At 46.1% G+C, this 23106-nt stretch overlaps 1 protein-coding gene across 1 annotated transcript in view; it reads left to right on the top strand.

Moving 5' to 3' along the window:
• Nucleotides 1–22874, top strand: part of LOC147986497 (uncharacterized) — a 31019-nt gene extending 8145 nt beyond the window's left edge. Inside the window, exon 3 of the mRNA XM_087542030.1 lies at nt 22720–22874. Within this exon, the coding sequence (XP_087398156.1) occupies nt 22720–22874 (155 nt within the window). The remainder of the gene's footprint in view (nt 1–22719) is intronic.
• The last annotated feature ends 232 nt before the right edge of the window (nt 22875–23106 follow it).

Raw genomic sequence — 23106 nt, forward strand, 5'->3', positions numbered from 1 at the left:
TCCATGGAAGCTCATGTTGCTGGCGCTGATCCTGGACATCGCAATGCCCATCCCTTTCAATGTTTCGGCATACAATATGTTCAGGCCACTACCACCATCCATCAGGACTTTGGTCAGTCGAGTGCCTTCGACAACTAGGTCGACCACCAAAGCTTGCCTCCCAGGGGTGGCAATGTGCGTAGGGTGATCGGACTGGTCGAATGTGATGGCAGTCTGGGACCACTTCAGATAACTGGGTGTTGCCGGAGCAACCATATTCACCTCACGGTTAATGACTTTCAGTCGACTCTTGCTTTCGACATCAGCAAAAATCATCAGGGTGGAATTGATTTGGGGGTATCCATCGTCGCTATCCTCCTTGTCCTCAACTCTGTCCGACTCTTTTTCCTTATCTTTGGGCTGTTTGCCCTGAAACTGCTGGATCAGGAGCCGGCACTGTCGAGTGGTATGCTTTGGGTAAATAAAATTACCCTCTTCATCTTTCTTGGTGTGGATGTGACATGGCAGATCCAAAACATCATTTCCATCTTGATCCTTTACTTTCTTGGGCTTCCAGGGGCCTTTGGGTTTTCCCTTGAAATTTCCCTGGGTTACGGCCAGGGCCTCCCCAGGGGCGGCTGGCTCGGCCTTCCGCTTCTGCTTCCGACTGGAATTGCCTCCGGTTTCCTGGGCGACTGCTTTCTGCTTGCCACTCCGGAGTCGATCTTCATCTTCTCCGTTAGCGTATTTGGTGGCAATTTCCATCATCCGATTCAGGGACATTTCTCCGGTCCGACCGAACTTCAGGTTCAACTCTCTGTTCTTGACGCCTTCTTTAAAGGCACAAACTGCTTGGTGATCCGGTACGTTCTCAACTGTGTGATGCAAAGTGATCCACCTCTGAATGTAATCCCTCAGAGTTTCACTCGGCTTCTGCACGCAAGACCGCAATTCTGTAAGGCCTACGGGTCGCTTTCATGTTCCCTCAAAGGTTGTGACAAACACTCGAGAGAGATCCTCCCAAGTGTAGATGCTGCTGGGTGCTAACTGATTCAGCCACGCTCTGGCCGAGCCCTCTAACAGGAGAGGCAAATGCTTCATGGCCACCTCATCATTGCCACCGCCAATCTGTATAGCCACTCGGTAATCTTCGAGCCAAGTGTCAGGCTTAGACTCACCGGTGAACTTGCTGACTCCAGTCGCCAACCGAAAGTTGGGAGGAATCACTGCGGCCCTGATGGCTCGACTGAAACACTCTGGCCCTGAAACGCGTACTCTGCTGCTGGCGGGCGCATCCCTGTTCTGGCCTTCCCGATGAGCCCTGTTCCTGTCAACCAAACCTTGAACGAGGACAGATCTCGCGTCAAAGCCTGGGTCCCTGGGGTCGACTAGAATCCTCTGCCCAACGCTATGAGGGCGTCTGTCATCTCGATGTCGAGGCGCATATGACCCACTCCTCGGGGGAGGGGTTGGCACTCGACGTCGATCATCACAATCGGATCGGTGATCATACTGCTCGTTCCTCCTGTACTGATCATGCCGGTCACCACGTCCCTCACGCCTCGGGGGCGACCTCGGGCTGTGAGCCGACTGGACTGTATCTGTTGCAACGGATCGACTGTGGATCCTATTCCGCGACTGAGAAACAACGGAATTCTGGTTTCCCGCCGCCCGGAGCAACGCTCTGATCTGTAACAAGCCCCTGCCAGCCTCCGACTGGGAGGGCTGAATCGATTCTGCTATACGGGCCGCGGCGGCCAAATTCTGAACTGGGGTTCGGTATACCTGCGTCGGCGGAAGAGCTGGCGTCGACTAGACTCGGGAGCCCGCTGACGCGCTTGCTCGTCGAGTGCTTGCTGGAGATTCTCCATTCGAGTGTGCTCGGCCAAATTAGCCAAGCACGCGTCCTCCAAGGCCCGGGCCTCGGGGGTCTCTTCGACGATAGGAGTGGGGAGTGCGTCCATGTTCCGGCGGCGAAGCTCCTCTCGCTGTAATGACGTGAGAGGTTCGGGGAGATACTCATCGTGGGGATGCGATAGGTCGCCCCCACCCGCGCCTCCATCAGCGCGAGGGAAACCGGGAGGACTGTGCGTTCCATCGACCGCCAGAATCTCAGCCGCTGGGTCGCTGCTGTCGCACTCGGATGCGGTTTCCGCGGAGCCAGTCGACAGGTCGAACAGGCCGCAGAGAGATTCGTCGGGCTCGATTGCCGCGACTTGCGGGGCGGCCGACTGGCGAGCCACAACATGCCTCACCCACCTCTGAAGTCTCGACCGACCAGAGCGCTTGCGCCGGTGGGAGACAGAGCGAGGAGACGATACGGGGGCCGACCGATACTGGGTCGACGGCTGCCGCAGGAGGACGCCACGAACGCATGCGCGGAAATGCGTCGCGCCGCGGACAGGGAGCGCGTCGATGTCGAGTGGCGCCTCCTGAAGCCAGGCGGAGTCGTCGGCGATGAACGTGAGCGCGCCGAGGCGGATCTCGCGGCCCTCCACCAAAACTCCGCACGAAACCATGATCAAAGGGATCAGAAAAATCGCAACTTCTCCAATCAGGCGCTAAGATTCCTGCCCCACGGTGGGCGCCAACTGTCGTGGTTCTAGCTCTGACAGTGATGTAGGGCGGTATGTATGGAGAGGCTAGATCTCAGCTATTGGGAAGTTGTAAACACACCAAGATGTACGAGTTCAGGCCCTTCGCGGAGGAAGTAACAGCCCTACGTCTCGGTGCCCGGAGGCAGTCGATTGGATTACTGGCGTGTGAATAACAGAGGTGCGAACCCTTCATACTGAGGAGGGGGGTGGCTTATATAGAGTTCGCCGGCCCCCTCCTGCCCTCAGTAGTGCAGGGTTTAAGGTACATTTAAGGTTGGGCGTTACTGGTAACGCCCCTAATAAAGTGTGATAATGGCCATAAAGACTACTTAATAGCCGACCGTTCACCTGCGGAGTGACTTGAGGTCTCCTGGCAGTCAAGTGGTTGGCTTCATGGTCGAGTGTCTTGAACCCGTCGAGTGGGATACCTTCAAGTCGATTGAAAGGTGACTTCTCCTAGGGATGTCCCAGGGTAGGGCTCTTTGGACAGGCCCGTGCCCCTACCCTAAGTACATGGCTTCATCACCTGGGTCGTCCCCCGCTAGGGCGACTCGGGCGGCGCCCAAACCCTTGCCATTGGGGACGCGATCTCCCTCTTCCCCTTCCTCCGCTGCCGTCGGAGGACGCCGCCGGGCTAAGCCCGGAGGCCGGCCGCGGCGGCGGTGGACTCCCTCTCTCCAGCGTCTTAGGGGTGGTGTGGGGCCCCTAAACACGTGGTGGCGCGGCTGATCCAATCTATGCGGCGTGGCGGCGATGGCTGCGGTAGGCGACGGCGTGGTGGCCTGCCCTGCCTCGGGCGGCGGCTGCAAGCGCGACGCGTCACTGTGCCGGGAAGGGCGGTAGCTACGGTCGGCGGCGGCGGCGTGGAGGGCCTGGTGGACTGTTCAGCGACGCCTCTGGTCAGATCTGATCTGGCTGGCACATTCGGCGGTGGTGGCCATCTCCTCCGTCGGAGCTGGTCGGCCTGAGGCTGGATGGTCAGATCTCGAGATCCGTCATCTACTCCCGGCTGCGAGTCGGGAAGACAGAGTTGTCGGTGAAAACCGAGCTGATGGCAGGCAATGGCGTTGTTCTGTGCCGTTACCTTGATGAAGGCATCGTCGTGTAACTTCTGTCGACCCACTTGTGCTGCTCCGGGGGAAACCCGAGGATATGGTCTTCTAGATCAGACGATGGCGGTACTGTTGTGTCGTTTCTCTCTTGGGAGCATCATTTGTGGAGCAGCGCTGGAAGACAGAGGCAGAAGGTGGAGCGGCTTCACCTTGCATGGAGTTTCGGCGGAGATGTCAAGTCATGCCTAGCCTATTGGTGCTACTTTGTGTCATGCCTGGTCGGCAGGTGCTATGAACGACAGATCCTCCAGAATTTTCGCGTCTGGATGGACGAGCGCATGGCGGTGGTACCGTTGGGCGCCATGGTGGCGTCGACGGATGGACGGACTGACAATGATGATGCAGATCTCTCTTATGAAGATGGGTCAGCGGTCCGATGATGATGACGGCTTCTAAAACGTGTGCATGTGGTGTACGCTTTAGGTTTACTGCATCGGCTATTGGTTTCGATACGTTAGATGGATGGATAGGAGACGACACCGGTTTTACATATGAGGAGTGAGAGCACTTCATACTATCAAATTTTGTAGGTGTGAGTGATGGTTTCAGATGGCTTGATATATGTTTTTGTTTGACATTTGTTGAATAATAAATAAAAATGGTTGTATGCATCTATTGATACAGAAGCCGGGAGTATATGCAGCATACAAAAAACTAGTTCTTCTCTTCTTTGGTTTTCCATTAGCATCCACCGATGCATCATGTGCAACATTCTAAGTCACAGTTAAGAGACGGATGTGGTATTGGATCGAGACGACTCTTGCATATAGATGCTCGGTGACATCACTAGAAGGATCCTAGTTAAGCATATGTTGTATAAATATAGTTTCCTCTTAATTGTTGCTGGAGAAAATTTTCATTTTTGTTAAATGTGCTCTTCACTGGTCTACCATTTCGGCAATCGGGCTGGTTCTTTGTCTCGCTTGGTTGGTGTTTCCCTTTCACTTTAGATAATAAGTCGAGTAAGAGAATAGTATGGTCATTCTACGATGCTTTGTAAGCACTAGTAGAAAACGGGCCTATTGTCTCGGTTCATAAGGATCTTTTGTCCCGGTTCCTGAACCGGGACTAAAGGGTCGTTACTAATGTCCTGTCCTTTTAGTCCCGGTTCAGTCCAGAACCGGGACAGATGGGCCTCCACGTGGTCTGTGCGCGGAGCCCAGGCAGGAGGGCCTTTGGTCCCGGTTGGTGGCACCAACCGGGACCAATAGACATCCACGCGTCAGCATTTCTGTGGCTGGGGCTTTTGTTTTTTTGTTTTTGAAAGGGGGGGGGGGTTGGGGGGTTAATTTAGGTGTTTCATATATTGTGTTAGCTAGCTAATTAATAGAGAGAAGTGTCCTCTCTTATGTCCGTTCTTGGTCGACCCTACGTACTATACATACATATAGAGAGGACTAGACACGCTAGCTAGCTAGTAAGCAAACGAAGGAAGCAGAAGATCGTCATGAACATATATGCATACAGAGAGAAGTGATATCGACCACCTCTCCTTCTCCAAGAGATTGGTCGAACAACAATTTCTCGTATATCTACCCGACATTACCGGCTACATATATACAATAATTATCTCTTACAAATATAATCTCCTAACATACGGACGCATGGTCCACATAGTATTCTCCGTCTTCAGCGATCACGTGGTCAAGAAAGAGTGCCGCCAATTCCTCTTGAATTGCCCGCATGCGAGCTGGTGCTAGGAGTTCATCCCGCATTCGAAACATCTAATTTGAAGAAGGGGGTCAATACATATATATATGAATGAATGAAACTCAACACAAATGATGGTAATAAAATAAAATTGTGAATATTGTTATTTACGCACTTCATATTGTTCGTCAGAGTAGCCCCGCTCACAGGTCGTGTGGCGGATGGACTCGCAAACGTAGTATCCATAGAAATCATTCCCTTGTTCCTACCACGACCACTTTACAAGAAATAGAGGTCAATCAAACTGATAAGCAAGAATGCCAAATGATATTGATGAAACTAGCGCTTGAATCACTAGGAGATGCGCGGAACATGCTAATATAGTACTTACTTTCGGGTGTCTAAATTCCAGTTTCTTTGGCAGTCCCAGAGCTTTTTTGGTGAATTTTCTTCAAACCCTGCCAGACAAAGAAAACAATTACTTGATATCAGAAATGAACAAAGTTTCTGATATGGTTGATAATGATCGATTTAACTTACTTCTCGAGCATTTGAGTCATGTCCGCATACTCCTGGGGATCTTTTCGTTTAGAGTCCAAGACAGTTACTACTCCCTGCTCAAGCTTAATCTCTAGGAGAATATAGTGGAACCTGCGCACGCATGCATAACTCATCAATTACATTACTATAACCTTGACTAATATATAAGGGAAACCGAATATGCACAAGACAGTAACACTCACTTGAAGTTGTAAGGAAAGAGTATTATATCTTTGTTTTCATATATTACCAACGATCGTAGCAAGTTGGCCTCGGTATCTGCGGCATGAAATTTAACCTCAGTTGCATCTATGAGATTTGTGTTAATGAACCCAATATTACCGACTTGTCTTTTCTTCAATTCGACGATCTTCAATCTGCATAATATAGTGAGGATAATTATAAATACATGCAATGAAAGAGCTGTGCTATATAGAGAGACTTAATGACAGAAGTAATACTACTTACAGACAGTAGCAGGTGACCGTTGCTTTATCGAGGGCCAATTGATTGAAAAACTGAAAGAACTCCTCAAATGGAACATGCAATAGTTCAATTCCAACAAGGTCATGCTCCTTTTTAACTCTCACATACAAAGTATTCCTCCCCCCAGACTCTCTGCAGATTTTCAAGTACCAATCATGCAATCTTCGCATCATCGTTGATAGAGATCTTTCATCTTTGACGAAAGGCTTCCCGTACTCGTATCTTTGTATCTGCACCTCCAAGAAATCATAATGTACATCGTCGGGGAGGTAATCTCCAAGATTGCTATAACCGGGCACCATCCTCGGATCATTAGCGACGATGTCGCTAGGCACCTTGAGTGGGGGGCACGATTGCTTCGCTTGTTCGCCGAGCTAGGCAATTTGTTTCCCAGCTCGTCGTTCTTTTATCCTTTGATCACTGACAGTACTTCCCGACCGCTCCGCTTCAGCAAATGCATTTCCAATAATGCTCTCGTAGTTGCCTTTCGGCGGAGACTTAGGTGGTTTTGTCACGGCAGCCAGAGTGCGCTTCGCTTTCACCGGATCTACCTTCTCCTCCGGAGGTGGATGTTTCTTTGCTTTCACCCCTTCAAAGAAGTTCCTCACTTCTTCTCGCGCGATCTCGGCGTTCTCCTCCGGGGTCCTCTCGTGTGGTAACTTCTCTGGAGTCTTCAGAGAAGGACCAAATCTGTATGTCCTCCTGCCTCTGGCTGTACTGCTAGACGCCGGCAGAGCAGACGGAGCGGCTGTCTTCTTTACTTGCTTACGAGGCGGAGGAGAAGGACTACGACGTGCCGGAGCAGCCAGAGCGGCGGCGGGTCTCTTCCGCCCTTGCCGACGAGGCGGAGAAGGAGGAGGCTGGCTGCTCGGGCACGCCGGCGCAGGCGGAGAAGGAGGCGGAGTGCCGCCACGCGCCGGAGAAGGAGCTGGTCGAGTGCCCTAATCGTCACTCGTCGGAGGAGGAGGCGGTGGAGGAGGCGGAGTGCCCTGACTCGCCGGAGGAGGAGGAGGAGGCAGAGGCATCCAGTTCGGAAGGTTGATGAGCTCCTTCCGCCATAGGCATGGAGTCTTCAGAGCAGAACCCGGCCGAGTCTCCCCTTCACCGGTAGGATGGTCAAGCTGGAAGTGCTCAAATCCCTCCGTTATTTCATCCACCATCACCGTAGCATATCCTTATGGAATCGGCCGGCAGTGAAAAGTTGCGCCGGGTTCAGTAGGAAAAACAGAGCCAACAGCCGCCTTGACCTTCATATTAATCCATTGCGTCATAAGGTGGCAATTTTGAGACTCTGTGATAGCATCCACGGGATAACTGGCAGGAGCCGTCAAGACATGCTCCGACTGAAGTAGCTCGGTGGAAGCCACGCTGCTTCTCCGCTGAGATGGCGGGGTAGCTTCGGGGGAAGCTTCGGCAGTTCGTTTGCTGCGATTTGCTTCTCGTTCCTCTATCGCTTGTACCCTAGCATGCAATGCCTGCAGTTGGGTCTGCTCCACTTTCTTTCTCCTCTCGTGGAATTTGTAACCGCCTGCGTCCGGAAACCCAGCCTTCCACAGAATGGAGTCTGGCATGCCTCGTGTCCGTCCAGGGTGCTCAGGATTCCCGAGGGCCATTGTGAGCTCGTCGTTCTCTCTGTCTGGAACAAACGTCCCTTGCTGCGCTGCTTCGATATAGTGCTTAAGCCTCTTGACTGGTATTTCCATTTGCTCGTCCGTCCAAATGCACTTCCCTGATACAGGGTCCAAGGTTCCGCTAGCCCTGAAGAACCAAGTCCGACAACAGTCTGGCCAGTTAATTGTCTCTGGTTCGATCCCGTTATCAACCAGATCATTCTCAGTCTTGGCCCACTTAGGCCGGGCTACAAGGTAGCCACCTGACCCCGTGCGATGGTGATGCTTCTTCTTCGCAGTATTTTGCTTGTTTGTCGCCGAAATCTTCTTACTCTTTTCCGATGTCTTGTGGGCCACAAATGTGGGCCAGTGATCTCTGATCTTCTCATATCTGCCCTTGAATTCTGGTGTCTCTTTTTTATCGACAAACTTATTCAGCTCTTTCTTCCACCTCCTGAATAGGTCTGCCATCCTCTTAAGAGCAAAAGACTTGATTAATTGCTCTTTAACTGGCTTCTCCGGATCATCCTCTGGCGGTAGGGTGAAATTTGACTTCAGCTCAGTCAAAAGATCATTTTTCTACATATCATTGACATAAGACACCTCAAGGTCTTCTGTAGCCGTCTTTAACCATTGCTGGATGTTGATCGGGATCTTGTCCCTAACCAGAACCCCACAATGAGCAACAAATGCGTTCTTTGTCCGGATGGGTTCAATCGGTTGGCCGTCAGGCGCAATTGCTATGATCTCAAACCTTTCATCCGAGCTCAACTTTTTCTTCGGGCCTCGTCTCTTTACCAAAGTTGTGCTCGATCCGGAGGGCTAGAAAAAAGAACAAAGACTTAATTAATATGTGTACATACCAAAACAATGAATGCATCAATTAGCTAGTCAGCACAGGCTTAACTAATATATATACCTGGCCGGACTCGGTTGGGTCACCGAAGCCGTCATCACGGTCTCCTTCTTGCACCGGCATTGGGTCACCGGAGCCGTCCTCACGGTCTCCTTCTTGCACCGGCATTGGGTCACCGGAGCCATCATAATCATAGCCAGCTGCTTCCAGACCATCGGTGTCGTTGAGAAACAACGAGCAGACGGCATCACTTCCTCGTGCGATTATGTCCCCCAACAACTCTTCTTGTACTTCGTCTCCGGCGGTGTCCATAGTTTCTACAAATATTTACAACATGGCAATTATTATTCAAACATGACAAATGGATATATTAGTGGCAAACGTAGAACTAATATTAATTAGTGGCTTCGACGCTGCTTCTCTAGGGTTTGGCCTGGCCTCGACAACGCTTCAAGGGTTTGGGGTATATCGACAACGACGACATACGTACATGGGAAAATAATATTATCGGGAAGGGGGTATATCGACCCCCCCCCCCACGTGTTGAAGTTATCGGGAGGGCGTATATCGACCCCCCCACGTGTTGAGGTTATCGGGAGTTTATATCGGCACAACATACGTACATGGGAAAATAATATTATCGGGGAGGGGGTATATCGACCCCCCCTCCCGATAACTTCAACACGAGGGGGGGGGTCGATATACCCCCTCCCTGATAATCTATCTTTTGCATATATATATATATATATATAGTGTTACTATTCATCACCCAGGGTGCAGAATAAATTATTCCTCACCCGAGGTAATCTTACGATCATTTTATAATTAAATTACGTTTGGAATTCAAATAGTTACATTCTTATTGATTTGCTACGTAAAATTTGACATAAGAAAATAAAAATATAGGTCATAAGACAAGAAAATTTACAGTTTATGTGTATTTTAGACTATGTTTTTACATTTGTAATTTTACATAAAATAAAATATTTTTTACGGCGATTATATATTTTCTTACGGTCTCTTTTTGCGTCCGAAATAAGACAAAACTGACGGAACGTAAAATTACAGTGCATTGATGGTAAAATAGAGGGGGGTGAAGAATAACTATTCCTCATGCAGGGTGACGAATAGCGCGACCCTATATATATATGCACAGAGAACATATATACGTGTGGCGTCGGCGTTGAACACTACATCTACGTCCCACAAGTGACGTGGGCGTCGACGCCCGCGTCACTTGTGGGACGTGGATGTAGTGTCTGACACCGACGGCCACATGTATCTCACACTGACGATACTTGCTATTTAGGGTTTCCTCTACCGCTCGGCGACCCTCGACGACCCTCGTTCCTGATAAAAAAAGAGGAAGAAGAAGGAAAGAAAGAGGAGAAGAAAGAATAGAGGAGAGGAACTCCTCTCCTCTATTCTTTCTTCTCCTCTCTTTCCTCTCCTCTATTCTTTCTTTTGCTCTCTTATTTTCTTCTTCCTCTTCTTTTTTATCCTCTTCTTCCTCTCATGTTCGACGACCCTCGACCCCTCGGCGACCCTAGACCCCCTCTCGACCCTCGACCCCTCGGCGACCGTCGACCCCCTCTCGACCCTCGACCCCTCGGCGACCCTCGACCTCCTCTCGACCCTCGACCCCTCGGCGACCCTCGACCCCTTGACGATCCTAGAACTTTTTTTCTCCCCGATAACATTTTTTTCTTCGAGAGAGTTAGTGTTCCTGAGTGAACCGGAGGGGGACATTGGTCATATCGGATTCGTCATATTTTCTACGAATGTTCTATATACATACATCCATCGATATCATTCCATACATACATAGACATCTACATTATATATGAACAAAAAATATCAAAATTCATCATACATACATCTACAATATATATGAACAAAAATTTCATCATATCAATATTTACATATACATACACACATACATACATACACATGACCCCCCTCATTCATCATATCAAATTCATCATATCAATATTTTGCAAGGGGAAGGAAGGAAGGGGGAGGATGGGGCGGTAGCTACCTCTCCCGGTGGGATCGGGGAGGAGACGCGGGCGGCCGGCGTCGGGGGCGACGGCGACGAGGACGGGCTCGGGGTCGGCGAGGGCGACGGCGGGGCATGCTCGGCGACGAGGGCGAGGTAGGGCGCGCTCGGGGGCGGCGGACGGCAACGGCGTGGGCGGCGAACGTCGTCGGCGTGGGCTCGGGGGCAGGGCAGGGGCAACGGCGTGGGCGGCGACGGCGAGGCAGCCTGGCGGCGATGAGCTCAGCGGCGTCGGGGGGAAATGGGCGATGTAAACTGAAACTGCTAAGTGGTGGGTATATATACATGAAGCATTGGTCTCGGTTCGTGGCACGAACCGGTACCAATGCCACCTATGGTCCCGGTTCGTGCTACCAACCGGGACCAAAGGTCTCATTTCGGCAGCCCAAAGGGCGGGAAGCAGAGGCCATTGGTCCCGGTTCGTCGCACGAACCGGGACCATAGGTAGGCATTCATACCGGTTTGTGCCACGAACCGGTACGAATGCCCCCCTATGGTCCCGGTTCGTGCGTCTAACCGGGACCAATGGCCTGCGCCGCGGTGCGGTGCGGTGGGATTTTTAGTCCCACCTCGCTAGCTGAAGAGCTCCCGCACCTGTTTATAAGCCCTGCTCTGTGTTCCCTTTTGAACTCCTCTGAACTACAGGCTTACGGGCCTAATGGGACACTGCAATGCTTGTGGGCCTACTGGGCCTGCTGCGGGGCTGAATCCTGGCCCATGGTTGGGTTTCTAGTCGTATTCAGGCCGTGCTGGCCCAGTAGGTGGCATTTTTTTGCTATTTATTTTTTCATTTCTACTTAGAACTAAATACTTATAGTTTTTTAGTGATTTCTTTTTTCTTTTAGGTCACAAAAATTATAAACTTTCTGTTAGCGCCATTAGTTTTAAAATTTGAATAGTTTAAATTTGAATTTTTTAAAATTTGTGTGAATCACTAGTTTATGAATAACTTTACTATAAAAATTGATTTTTGAGTCATTCTTTTTCCTGCTATTTAATATTACTGTGTTTTATCATTATACTCAATTTGGTAATTTTAGTTAGTCATAACAAATATTATAGGCATTTTTTTCTTTTTTTCTATTTATTTTTTCATTTCTACTTAGAACTAAATATTTATAGTTTTTTAGTGATTTCTTTTTTCTTTTAGGTCACAAAAATTATGAACTTTTTGTTAGTGCCATTAGTTTTAAAATTTGAATAGTTTAAATTTGAATTTTTTCAAATTTGTGTGAATCACAAGTTTGTGATTAACTTTACTAAAAAAATGAACATAGATGCACCTATAGAGAAAATTCAACCTAAATTCATAATCAATTTCTATGAATTTGAGAGAAATTCATTATGAGAGGAGCTCAACAAGGCAGAGAGGGACGGGATTATAAACCGGTGTGGGCGCCCTTCGGTTGGCGAGGTGGAATTAAACTCTGAGTGCAACGAGGACCAACCTTTTAGTCCCGGTTTGTGGCACAAACCGGGACTAATGGTCATGGGCCAGGGGCGAGCCCTATTTTTTTCCAGTTTTTTTGGTTTTGTTTTCTGCATTATTTATTTTCTTTTGTTTTTTGCTTTATTTTTTAATTCTTTTTGCTTTTAGTTTTAGAAAAATTATAAACTTTCTGTTAGTTCCATTAGTTTTCAAATTTGAAAACACTTTTTTAGTTTTTTTTCTTTTTTGGTTGATTTATTTATTTTATTTTGTTTCTACTTACAACAAAATACTCATTGTTGCTATTTTTAATTTTTTTCCAGTTTTTTTTTGTTTTGTTTTCTGTATTATTTATTTTCTTTTGTTTTTTGCTTTATTTTTTAATTCTTTTTGCTTTTAGGTCAGCAAAATTATAAACTTTCTGTTAGTGCCATTAGTTTTAGAAAAAATATAAACTTTCTGTTAGTGCCATTAGTTTCCAAATTTGAATAGTTAAAATTTGAATTCTTTGAAATTTGTGTGAATCACAAGTTTGTGATTAAATTTACTAAAAAAATGAACATAGATGCACCTCTAGAGAAAATTCGATCTAAATTCATAGTTTTCAAATGAACTCTGAAAAAGTTGGCATAGCATACTCGTGTGTTACAAAGTTGGCATGGTATCACCATAATCGTTGCGGGAGAAAGTCTTCACTTTTTCTTTGCTTGTGTCATTTGCTTATTGCGCTGTAACCATGGATAATCTTCATCGTTTATTAGGATGCTTGGGTCAGCCTTGACATTGAAGGGAGGAATTTCATGAAACTTTTCATAATCTTCAGACATGTCTGTCTTGCCCTCCACTCCCAGGATGTCCCTTTTTCCTGAAAGAACTATGTGGCGCTTTGGCTCATCGTATGATGTATTCGCTTCCTTATCTTTTCTTTTTCTCGGTTTGGTAGACATGTCCTTCACATAGATAACCTGTGCCACATCATTGGCTAGGACGAACGGTTCGTCAGTGTACCCAAGATTTTTCGGATCCACTGTTGTCATTCCGTACTGTGGGTCTACCTGTACCCCGCCTTCTGACAGATTGACTCATTTGCACTTAAACAAAGGGACCTTAAAATCATGTCCGTAGTCAAGTTCCCATATGTCCACTATGTAACCATAATATGTGTCCTTTCCCCTCTCGGTTGCTGCATCAAAGCGAACACCGCTGTTTTGGTTGGTGCTCTTTTGATCTTGGGCGATCGTGTAAAATGTATTCCCATTTATCTCGTATACTTTGTAAGTCAATACAGTCAAAGATGGTCTCCTAGACAACAAGTACAGCTCATCACAAACAGTGTTGTCACCTCTGAGACGTGTTTCCAACCAACTGCTGAAAGTCCTGATGTGTTCACATGTAATCCAGTCGTCGCACTGCTCCGGGTGTTTGGAGCGCAGACTATTCTCTTGTGTTCATCGACATACGGAGTCACCAAGGTAGAGTTCTGTAGAACTGTGTAGTGTGCTTGAGACCAAGAATATCCATCCCTGCATATTATTGAGTCACTTCCAAGAGTGACTTTTCCAGTCAGTATCCCCTCATACCGCGATTTAAGGAGACCTATCTTCTTAAGGCCAGGAATGAAGTCAACACAAAACCCGATGACATCCTCTGTTTGATGGCCCATGGAGATGCTTCCTTCTGGCCTAGCGCGGTTACGGACATATTTCTTTAGGACTCCCATGAACCTCTCAAAGGGGAACATATTGTGTAGAAATACGGGCCTAGAATGACAATCTCGTCGACTAGATGAACTAGGACGTGCGTCATGATATTGAAGAAGGATGGTGGGAACACCAGCTCGAAACTGACAAGACATTGCGCCACATCACTCCTTAGCCTTGGTACGATTTCTGGATCGATCACCTTCTGAGAGATTGCATTGAGGAATGCACATAGCTTCACAATGGCTAATCGGACGTTTTCCGGTAGAAGCCCCCTCAATGCAACCGGAAGCAGTTGCGTCATAATCACGTGGCAGTCATGAGACTTTAGGTTCTGGAACTTTTTCTCTGGCATATTTATTATCCCCTTTATATTCGACAAGAAGCCAGTCGGGACCTTCATACTGAGCAGGCATTCAAAGAATATTTCTTTCTCTTCTTTCGTAAGAGCGTAGCTGGCAGGACCTTCATACTGCTTCGGAGGCATGCCGTCTTTTTCGTGCAAACGTTGCAGTTCCTCCCATGCCTCAGGTGTATCTTTTGTCTTTCCATACACGCCCAAGAAGCCTAGCAGGTTCACGCAAAGGTTCTTCGTCACGTGCATCACGTCGATTGAAGAGCGGACATCTAGGTCTTTCCAGTAGGGTAGGTCCCAAAATATAGATTTCTTCTTCCACATGGGTGCGTGTCCCTCAGCGTCATTCGGAACAGCTAGTGCGCCGGGACCCTTTCCAAAGATTACGTGTAAATCATTGACCATAGCAAGTATGTGATCACCGGTACGCATGGCAGACTTCTTCCGGTGATCTGCCTCGCCTTTGAAATGCTTGCCTTTCTTTCAACATTGATGGTTGGTCGGAAGAAATCGACGATGGCCCAGGTACACATTCTTCCTGCATTTGTCCAGGTATATACTTTCAGTGTCATCTAAACAGTGCGTGCATGCGTGGTATCCTTTGTTTGTCTGTCCTGAAAGGTTACTGAGAGCGGGCCAATCGTTGATGGTCACGAACAGCAACGCCTTTAGGTTAAATTCCTCCTGTCTGTGCTCATCCCATGTACGTACACCGTTTCCATTCCACAGCTGTAAAAGTTCTTCAACTATTGGCCTTAGGTACACATCAATGTCGTTGCCGGGTTGCTTAGGGCCTTGGATGAGAACTGGCATCATAATGAACTTCCGCTTCATGCACATCCAAGGAGGAAGGTTATACATACATAGAGTCACGGGCCAGGTGCTGTGATTGCTGCTCTGCTCCCCAAAAGGATTAATGCCATCCACGCTTAAAGCAAACCATACGTTCCTTGGATCCTTTGCAAACTCATCCCAGTACTTTCTCTCGATTTTTCTCCACTGCGACCCGTCAGCGGGTGCTCTCAACTTCCCGTCTTTCTTACGGTCCTCACTGTGCCATCGCATCAACTTGGCATGCTCTCCGTTTCTGAACAAACGTTTCAACCGTGGTATTATAGGAGCATACCACATCACCTTCGCAGAAACCCTCTTCCTGGGGGGCTCGCCATCAACATCACTAGGGTCATCTCGTCTGATCTTATACCGCAATGCACCGCATACCGGGCATGCGTTCAGATCCTTGTATGCACCGCGGTAGAGGATGCATTCATTAGGGCATGCATGTATCTTCTCCACCTCCAATCCTAGAGGGCATACGACCTTCTTTGCTGTGTATGTACTGTCGGACAATTCGTTATCCTTTGGAAGCTTCTTCTTCAATATTTTCAGTAGCTTCTCAAATCCTTTGTCAGGCACAACATTCTCTGCCTTCCACTACAGCAATTCCAGTACGGCACCGAGCTTTGTGTTGCCATCTTCGCAATTGGGGTACAACCCTTTTTTGTGATCCTCTAACATGCGATCGAACTTCAGCTTCTCCTTTTGACTTTCGCATTGCGTCCTTGCATCGACAATGACCCGGCGGAGAACATCATCATCGGGCACATCATCTGGTTCCTCTTGATCTTCAGCAGCTTCACCCATTGCAGCATCATTGGCCACATCGTCTGGTTCCTCTTGATCTTCACCAGCTCCCCCCATTGCAGCATCACCGTATTCAGGGGGCACATAGTTGTTATCATACTCTTGTTCTTCGCCGTCTTCCATCATAACCCCTGTTTCTCCGTGCCTCATCCAACCATTATAGTGTGGCATGAAACCCTTGTAAAGCAGGTGGGAGTGAAGGATTTTCCGGTTAGAGTAAGACATCGTATTCCCACATTCAGTGCATGGACAACACATAAAACCATTCCGCTTGTTCGCCTCAGCCGCATCGAGAAACTCATGCATGCCCTTAATGTACTCGGAGGTGTGTCTGTCACCGTACATCCATTGTCGGTTCATCTGCGTGCATTATATATAATTAAGTGTCCAAATTAATAGAAGTTCATCATCACATTAAAACCAAAGTACATACATAGTTCTCATCTAACAACATATAGCTCTCCAGAGCATCTAATTAATTAAACCATACATTGAAACTATGTAAAACATTTCAATGCGAAAACAAATGCGATCATAATCGCAACCAAGGTAACAATTGATCCAACGGCATAATGATACCAAGCCTCGGTATGAATGGCATATTTTCTAATCCTTCTAATCTTCAAGCGCATTGCATCCATCTTGATCTTGTGATCATCGACGACATTCGCAACATGCAACTCCAATATCATCTTCTCCTCCTCAATTTTTTTCCTTCAAGAAATTGTTTTCTTCTTCAACTAAATTTAACCTCTCGATAATAGGGTCGGTTGGAATTTCCGGTTCACATACATCCTAGATAAATAAAATCTATGTCATGTTGGTCGGTATAATTTTCATAAACAATAAATGAACCAATAGTTATAAAGATAATATATATACCACATCCGAATCATAGACAGGGCGAGGGCCGACGAGGGCGGATACCAAAACCATCGCACTATATAAGATGAAATAATAAAAGTAATAAAATAATACAAGTATCTATGTAAACATACAAGTAAGAATTTCTTTTCCTTTCAGAAAGAAGATAAGAACAAGAGGCTCACCACGGTGGTGCCGGCGATGAGCTCGGCGCGGGTGATCGACGACGGTGAAGACGGGGACAGGGCGTGACGGACCGCTAAACCTAGACAAATATTGAGGAAAATGGAGCTTGGAGGTCGAGCTTGGAGAGGAGAAAGCTTAAGTAGTGTGGCTCGGGCATTCCATTGAACACCTTGTGTGCATAGGAGGTGAGTTAGAGCACCACCAAGCCCTCTCCCCCTCGGCCAGAAAAAACAGAGCAGTGTGCTCTGCTCTTACGCGAGGGGGTATATATAGGCACCTCATTGGTCCCGGTTGGTGGCATGAACCGGGACTAAAGGGGAGCCTTTGGTCCCGGTTGAAGCCACCAACCGGGACCAATGGTGATGGGCCAGGAGCGAGGCCCATTGGTCCCAGTTCATCCCACCAACCGGGACCAAAAGGTCCAAACGAACCGGGACCAATGGCCCACGTGGCCCGGCCGCCCCCCTGGGCTCACGAACCGGATCCAATGCCCCCATTGGTCCCGGTTCTGTACTGAACCGGGACTAATGGGCTGACCCGTCCTGGACCTTTGCCCCCTTTTCTACTAGTGAAGTGACCTCTCTTCTGGCAAATTCATCTCATGCAGTCGAACTAACGAAACTAGTCACAATATAAAATTTCTTTTTTTCCTACCATCTTTCTTTAGTTTTCTCTTCCCCTTTTGTATAGTTTGTATAGCTTTGGTTTTTTGTTAAGTTGTTGTGAACTCTTTTCTACACCATTTATTTGAAAATTAATAAAAATACGCAAAAGAGTCATGTTGTTTACCTAAACAAAGTCGCACTGCAAATACTAATGCTATATAACTCCAGTGCATGAATATATATAATTGATAATACAGTTTTATTTCTGAAAAATATAAGTTTTTTGTGTAAATATAAATATATGTTACACATATGATTAATTTGTGGCATTATGATCTGGCCTCACCACATAGTTCGCGCTAGCTTGGCATGATTATATTTCAACAATGCTGCTCATCCATAGATAGACAATCGAGACTTCTAACAAATAAAATGAATTGTAACTTCAATGGTAATATTCTATAATAGTATAATTAACAAAGTAATCCTAAAAATATCCTAGAAATTCTGTCATGAATTGAAAAAGAAAGAACAATCTATTTAGTGCGAACAATTCATTACTTTGTTAAAGAAAGAACAACTCTAGAAATTCTGTCATGACTTAGATCACTTTCTTCATTTCTGATACCATTTCTAGTCTTTTTCTTATTATATATGAGCACTAGTATATACCATGATCTAAGTCATGTTGGACAATGCATATTAGATCCAAGCTATTTAGAATCAATAAAGATGCATATATTGTACCTTTTTCCAATTGAGGTTGACATTTCTAGCTGTTTTAGTGCATAAACAAAATGGGGCTCTTCAGAAGCCTTAAACCAATTTCCAGATATAAAACTTACCAACTACTTTTTTTAAGACACATCCAACTAAACATTCCATTAGTTCCATGGGTGACTTCCAATTGACACTCTAATGGTTAGGTGACCGTATTACGTGTTGTTGCTTTAAATAGCATATTGATCGGCCACCAATCCCCAATTTAGTTGCTTTAGGCTACCAGTTTTGAAGATGATATTTGGACTAACAATTTTGGTGTAATCATGTTGCCTCAGGTCACATTGATTATACTCCCTCTGTCCCAAAATTCTTGTTTTAAATTTGTTTAGATACGGATGTATCTAACGTAACTAGATACATCCATATTTAGACAAATCTAAGAAAATAATTTTGGGAGAGGGGGAGTATAAAACTATGGTATCTTGAGAAAATTACTAAACTCATATGTTTGAGTTAGAGGAAAAAACTGCGGGTTGTCAAAATTTAAATATTACACTTATATATTAAACTATAAAACATACTTACTTCGTCCGTAATTACTTGTTGGAGAAATGGATGTATCTAGACGTATTTTAGTTCTAGATACATTCATTTTTATTCGTCTTGACGACAAGTAATTCCGGACAGAGAGAGTAGCAATCTAATATATTATATACTTAAAACAAGAGAAAAATAAGACATCACATTCGTCCATATATGCCAATATTTTTACACCGTTCGATTAGAATAATAATGGCTGAGATTTAAAGGTTACACAACATTGTAATATATATGTACATGTAATATTAAACTACTATGTTCTCACGCTATATGCATATAAGCATAAGGTATGCACACGAAAAACATGAATCAATCCAGTTGTATTGAGACTGGGATAGCAGTAGGAAACACACGTTGTAATCCGGATGTGATTTGACTAGGATAGCAACTCATGCATGACCAACGTATGCACATGCATATATAGAAATAATAATAAATATATATATTATATAATTATATTTTTCAGGGATATAATTATATAATTAAAACATAAGACAAATGAAACACCACGTTAATCCACATAAGCTAAAGAATTATGCTCTCTTGATTTTAATTAGAACGGCTCATATTTAAAGGTATATAGATACATACAACATAACAGTGTGTGTCAATTTTGGATCTAACACGTACAACCATATATGTTCTTTTTTTCTTAAAGCCACGTACAACCATACACTAATACAGCGAGGTGCTATAAAAACGGATTTTAACCCCTTTCCACGACGGCATTTGGAACCGTCGTCAAGTGAGTGTGGGCGATATGGGGTCCTTTCCAACATGACCCAGAAATCGTCAAGGATAGGCCCTCCTGGCACACACGCTCGGCAAAATGAGCTTGTGTGCGGTCGGGCAAGGCATTGAAACCCAATCGTTTTCGTTCGTATGTACATCCCACACAGTTAATTTCAAACAAAAGTTTCTGTTTGTTATGTACATTCCACACAGTCAATTCAAGGAATACTTTTCCGTTTTTATGTACATCCCACAAAGTCAATTCAGGGAAAACGTTTTCGTTCGTATGTACATCTCACACAGTCAATTCAGGGAAAACATTTCCGTTCGTATGTACATCACACACAGTTTTATACATAGACTCGTACGTGATAGGTGTAACTATCACACACGTTCTACCTTGGTTAACCGTTTGCTTTTATTCAACTATATCACACACGATTTGATGAAAAAACTGTGTGGCATTGGGCTATTAATCACAAACGCTTTTATTGTTAGAACCGTTTGCAAAGTTCCATGACCCATTTAGCAGGTTTATTAGTTTATAATTAATAATTTCAATATTACGAAAATTCACATTTCATATCGAACAGCTGTTTGCCAATTTCATATCATGCAATATATTTTACCATCACAGTACGATAACTACCTGAAAACAACAAAGTACACCATATAGCTAGTTCAGCTTCATAAGAACAATATTAGAACAATATATTCATTTCCCTAATCGAGATCATCCAGACTCGTCTTATCCATCTCCGCTTCCAGTTCAGTGAGAACCTATTTTGCACTGGCCAACTGGGAAAGTGCCTCCTCCTTCGCCAACACCATCTTAGCAAAGTATGATTTAAAAAATCTGATCTCATTCTCCACCTTCCTCTTTTTATCTCGCATCTTCAAATATTCTTCAGCATTGACAACACTTTCTCTAAGCCTACCCCTGTTCTCTTCCTCATACATGCTCCAGAGCTTTGCTAGGCACATCTTCAAAGACTGTGGCCACTCTTAATCAACCCACTCCAAGTAAGAACACTTCCGTTCATCCTATAATATTTAAAACTAGATCAGTAACAATTGTAGGGAAAATGGGTTTATAGAAACATAGAAAATCACCAATACTTATTTTGAAGAACTGAAGAAACAAGTTAATTATGACATATCTTCTCAAAAAGATCAATGTGTAAATGAATTAATTGCTACTGAGACAATAACCAAATTCTGAAACATCAGAAGCTATAATTAACTACAACAACGCTACAAGTTCTTACTCATGTACTATAAATAACAAATTGAATATTTTATAAGGAACGTAAATATAACTGCAATAGCATAACGACAGTGTTTGGATGACAGCAAATTGATACTAATAGGTGTGTACATGCACAAATTTAGTAACATACAACTAATAGCACTAAACCGGTGTAAAGACAACTGGTGCTACATCTCGCACCAGTGCTCTGCACTGGCGAGTTGATGCAGCGGAAAAAAAATCAGGGACCCAGACTCCGGAGCACCTAGTTGCTCCGATGCCCAGTTCCTTCGTGCCATAAAGATTTAGTATTTTACTGCTTGGCTGCTCAGATGTGTGGACTAAAGTTGGCTGCACAAACTGCCGAAGCGGTGCCAAATAATTTTCTAATTGCACTACTGATGAAATGGCAACATTTTTAGATACTAGGTATAAACTGTGACACTGTCTTAGGATGCGTTTAGTTGAAGGTGTGGTATGAATGGGTTGGGACCGTGACAGTGTCTGAATCACATCTAACAAATGATTTCTAGCAACAAAAGAGGGTCTAACCTTCTCTGCACATGCCAGATACTTCCTCCCACTGTCCACAGATTCAAACGGAACTAGCTTCACGCATGGAGATTGATGGTGACAATGAGCAGACGAATCTTCAGCCACCGCGCTCCATTCATTGCAACTGATGGTCCTAGGGAGCTACAAGAGGAATAAATGACTCAAATCGACCGCCGGATTAAAATACTTCATTCCAAGTCATAGCCCGAGAGAGAGAAGAGAGGCATACCTGGGTGGTGAAGGAGTCATCGTCGGAGAGGTCATTGAAGAAGACCATGGCGACCCCGGCGGTAGGATGTGAGACGGCGAGAGCGAGGAAGCGGCTATAGCTTAGGAAGGAAGGAACGAAGGAAGGAGGAAACAGGGGAAATGTGACTTGTGGTCAGGGGAAAAGGGGGTGGGGAACGGGGTCGGGGGTAGATATTTCGGCGTAGGACAAAAAATTTAAAATGTGGAGGGAAACTTTCCGCGCGGTGCCGCCGGACACCATTCACTTTGAACGATTATGTGCACTGCAAACGATTTTCCTCTGCTTTACGTGCATGGGATGAGTTTGATAATTGAAATTTTGGTGGAAATTTTCCTGGGTACGTCATTGCATAATTTAAGATCGCTTGCTAATTTGGGCACATAAAAGAGCATACAGCACGCAGACCACACTTACCGAATCGCGTAATTTTAGTAATTAAACAGAGCCAGTTGACATAAACATTGCTCTAACAAAAGACCAGCATTAGAAACAAAGCCTAAGTATGCATAATTTTAACAAATCTGACGCCGCGTCGGCCTGTGCATCATCGATGTCAAATGAGATGTCGATGACTTGTCCTGGCGACATGCCACCGTTGGTGGACTCCTCGTCCCCCCTGCTGAAGTTGACCGCATCCTCGTCCTCGGCGCCGCCCTCAAGGTTGTAGTACTCATAGTAGTGACTGCGCCAGAGCTCGCGTTGGCACTCCACCGCCGATTCCTCGATGGACAGACTCTTCTCTACCTCGACCTCGGCCACGCGCAACTCCTCCTCCCAACGCTCCTTGATCTCCGCCGCCTACTGCCTCTCTAGCTCCCGCTCGGCGATCTCATGAGGAAGCAGGTGCTCCATGGACACCGCCACCTTTTCGGACGTGGGTTGCATGCTGGATTCTGAGGTGGCCTGGAATATCTTGGTGTGTGCGTCCTCGATCTTAGCATGGATGGCCTCGACCCAGGCCAGGGCGACATCGGCGGCATGGACGACAGCTCGAGCGCTCTCGGTGTTTGCAGCTGCCCTGACGGTTGCCTCAGACGCCCTCTCGGTGGATGCGGCCGCGCTCTATGCAGATGCGGCGACACTCTCGGCGTAGGCGGCCATGCTCTCGGCGCAGGCGGCGGTGCTCGGGGAGGACGCGGCCATCGTACGGGTCTTCACGAAGCGTTTCCACAACGTCATCTTTGCAAGAAGGGGTTGCCGGAATGGGGATCGGGATTCGTGGATTCAAGGGTTGCCGGCATTGGAGTAGACGAGTTGGCGAAGCTTAAGGAGGAAGACTTAAATAGACTCAGGAATTTTCACCGCAAACGGTTCCTACAAAAAAC

Source organism: Triticum urartu, chromosome 2A (genome assembly GCF_056163025.1).
Source record: "Triticum urartu cultivar PI428250 chromosome 2A, HENAU_Tu73, whole genome shotgun sequence".
NCBI lineage: Eukaryota > Viridiplantae > Streptophyta > Magnoliopsida > Poales > Poaceae > Triticum > Triticum urartu.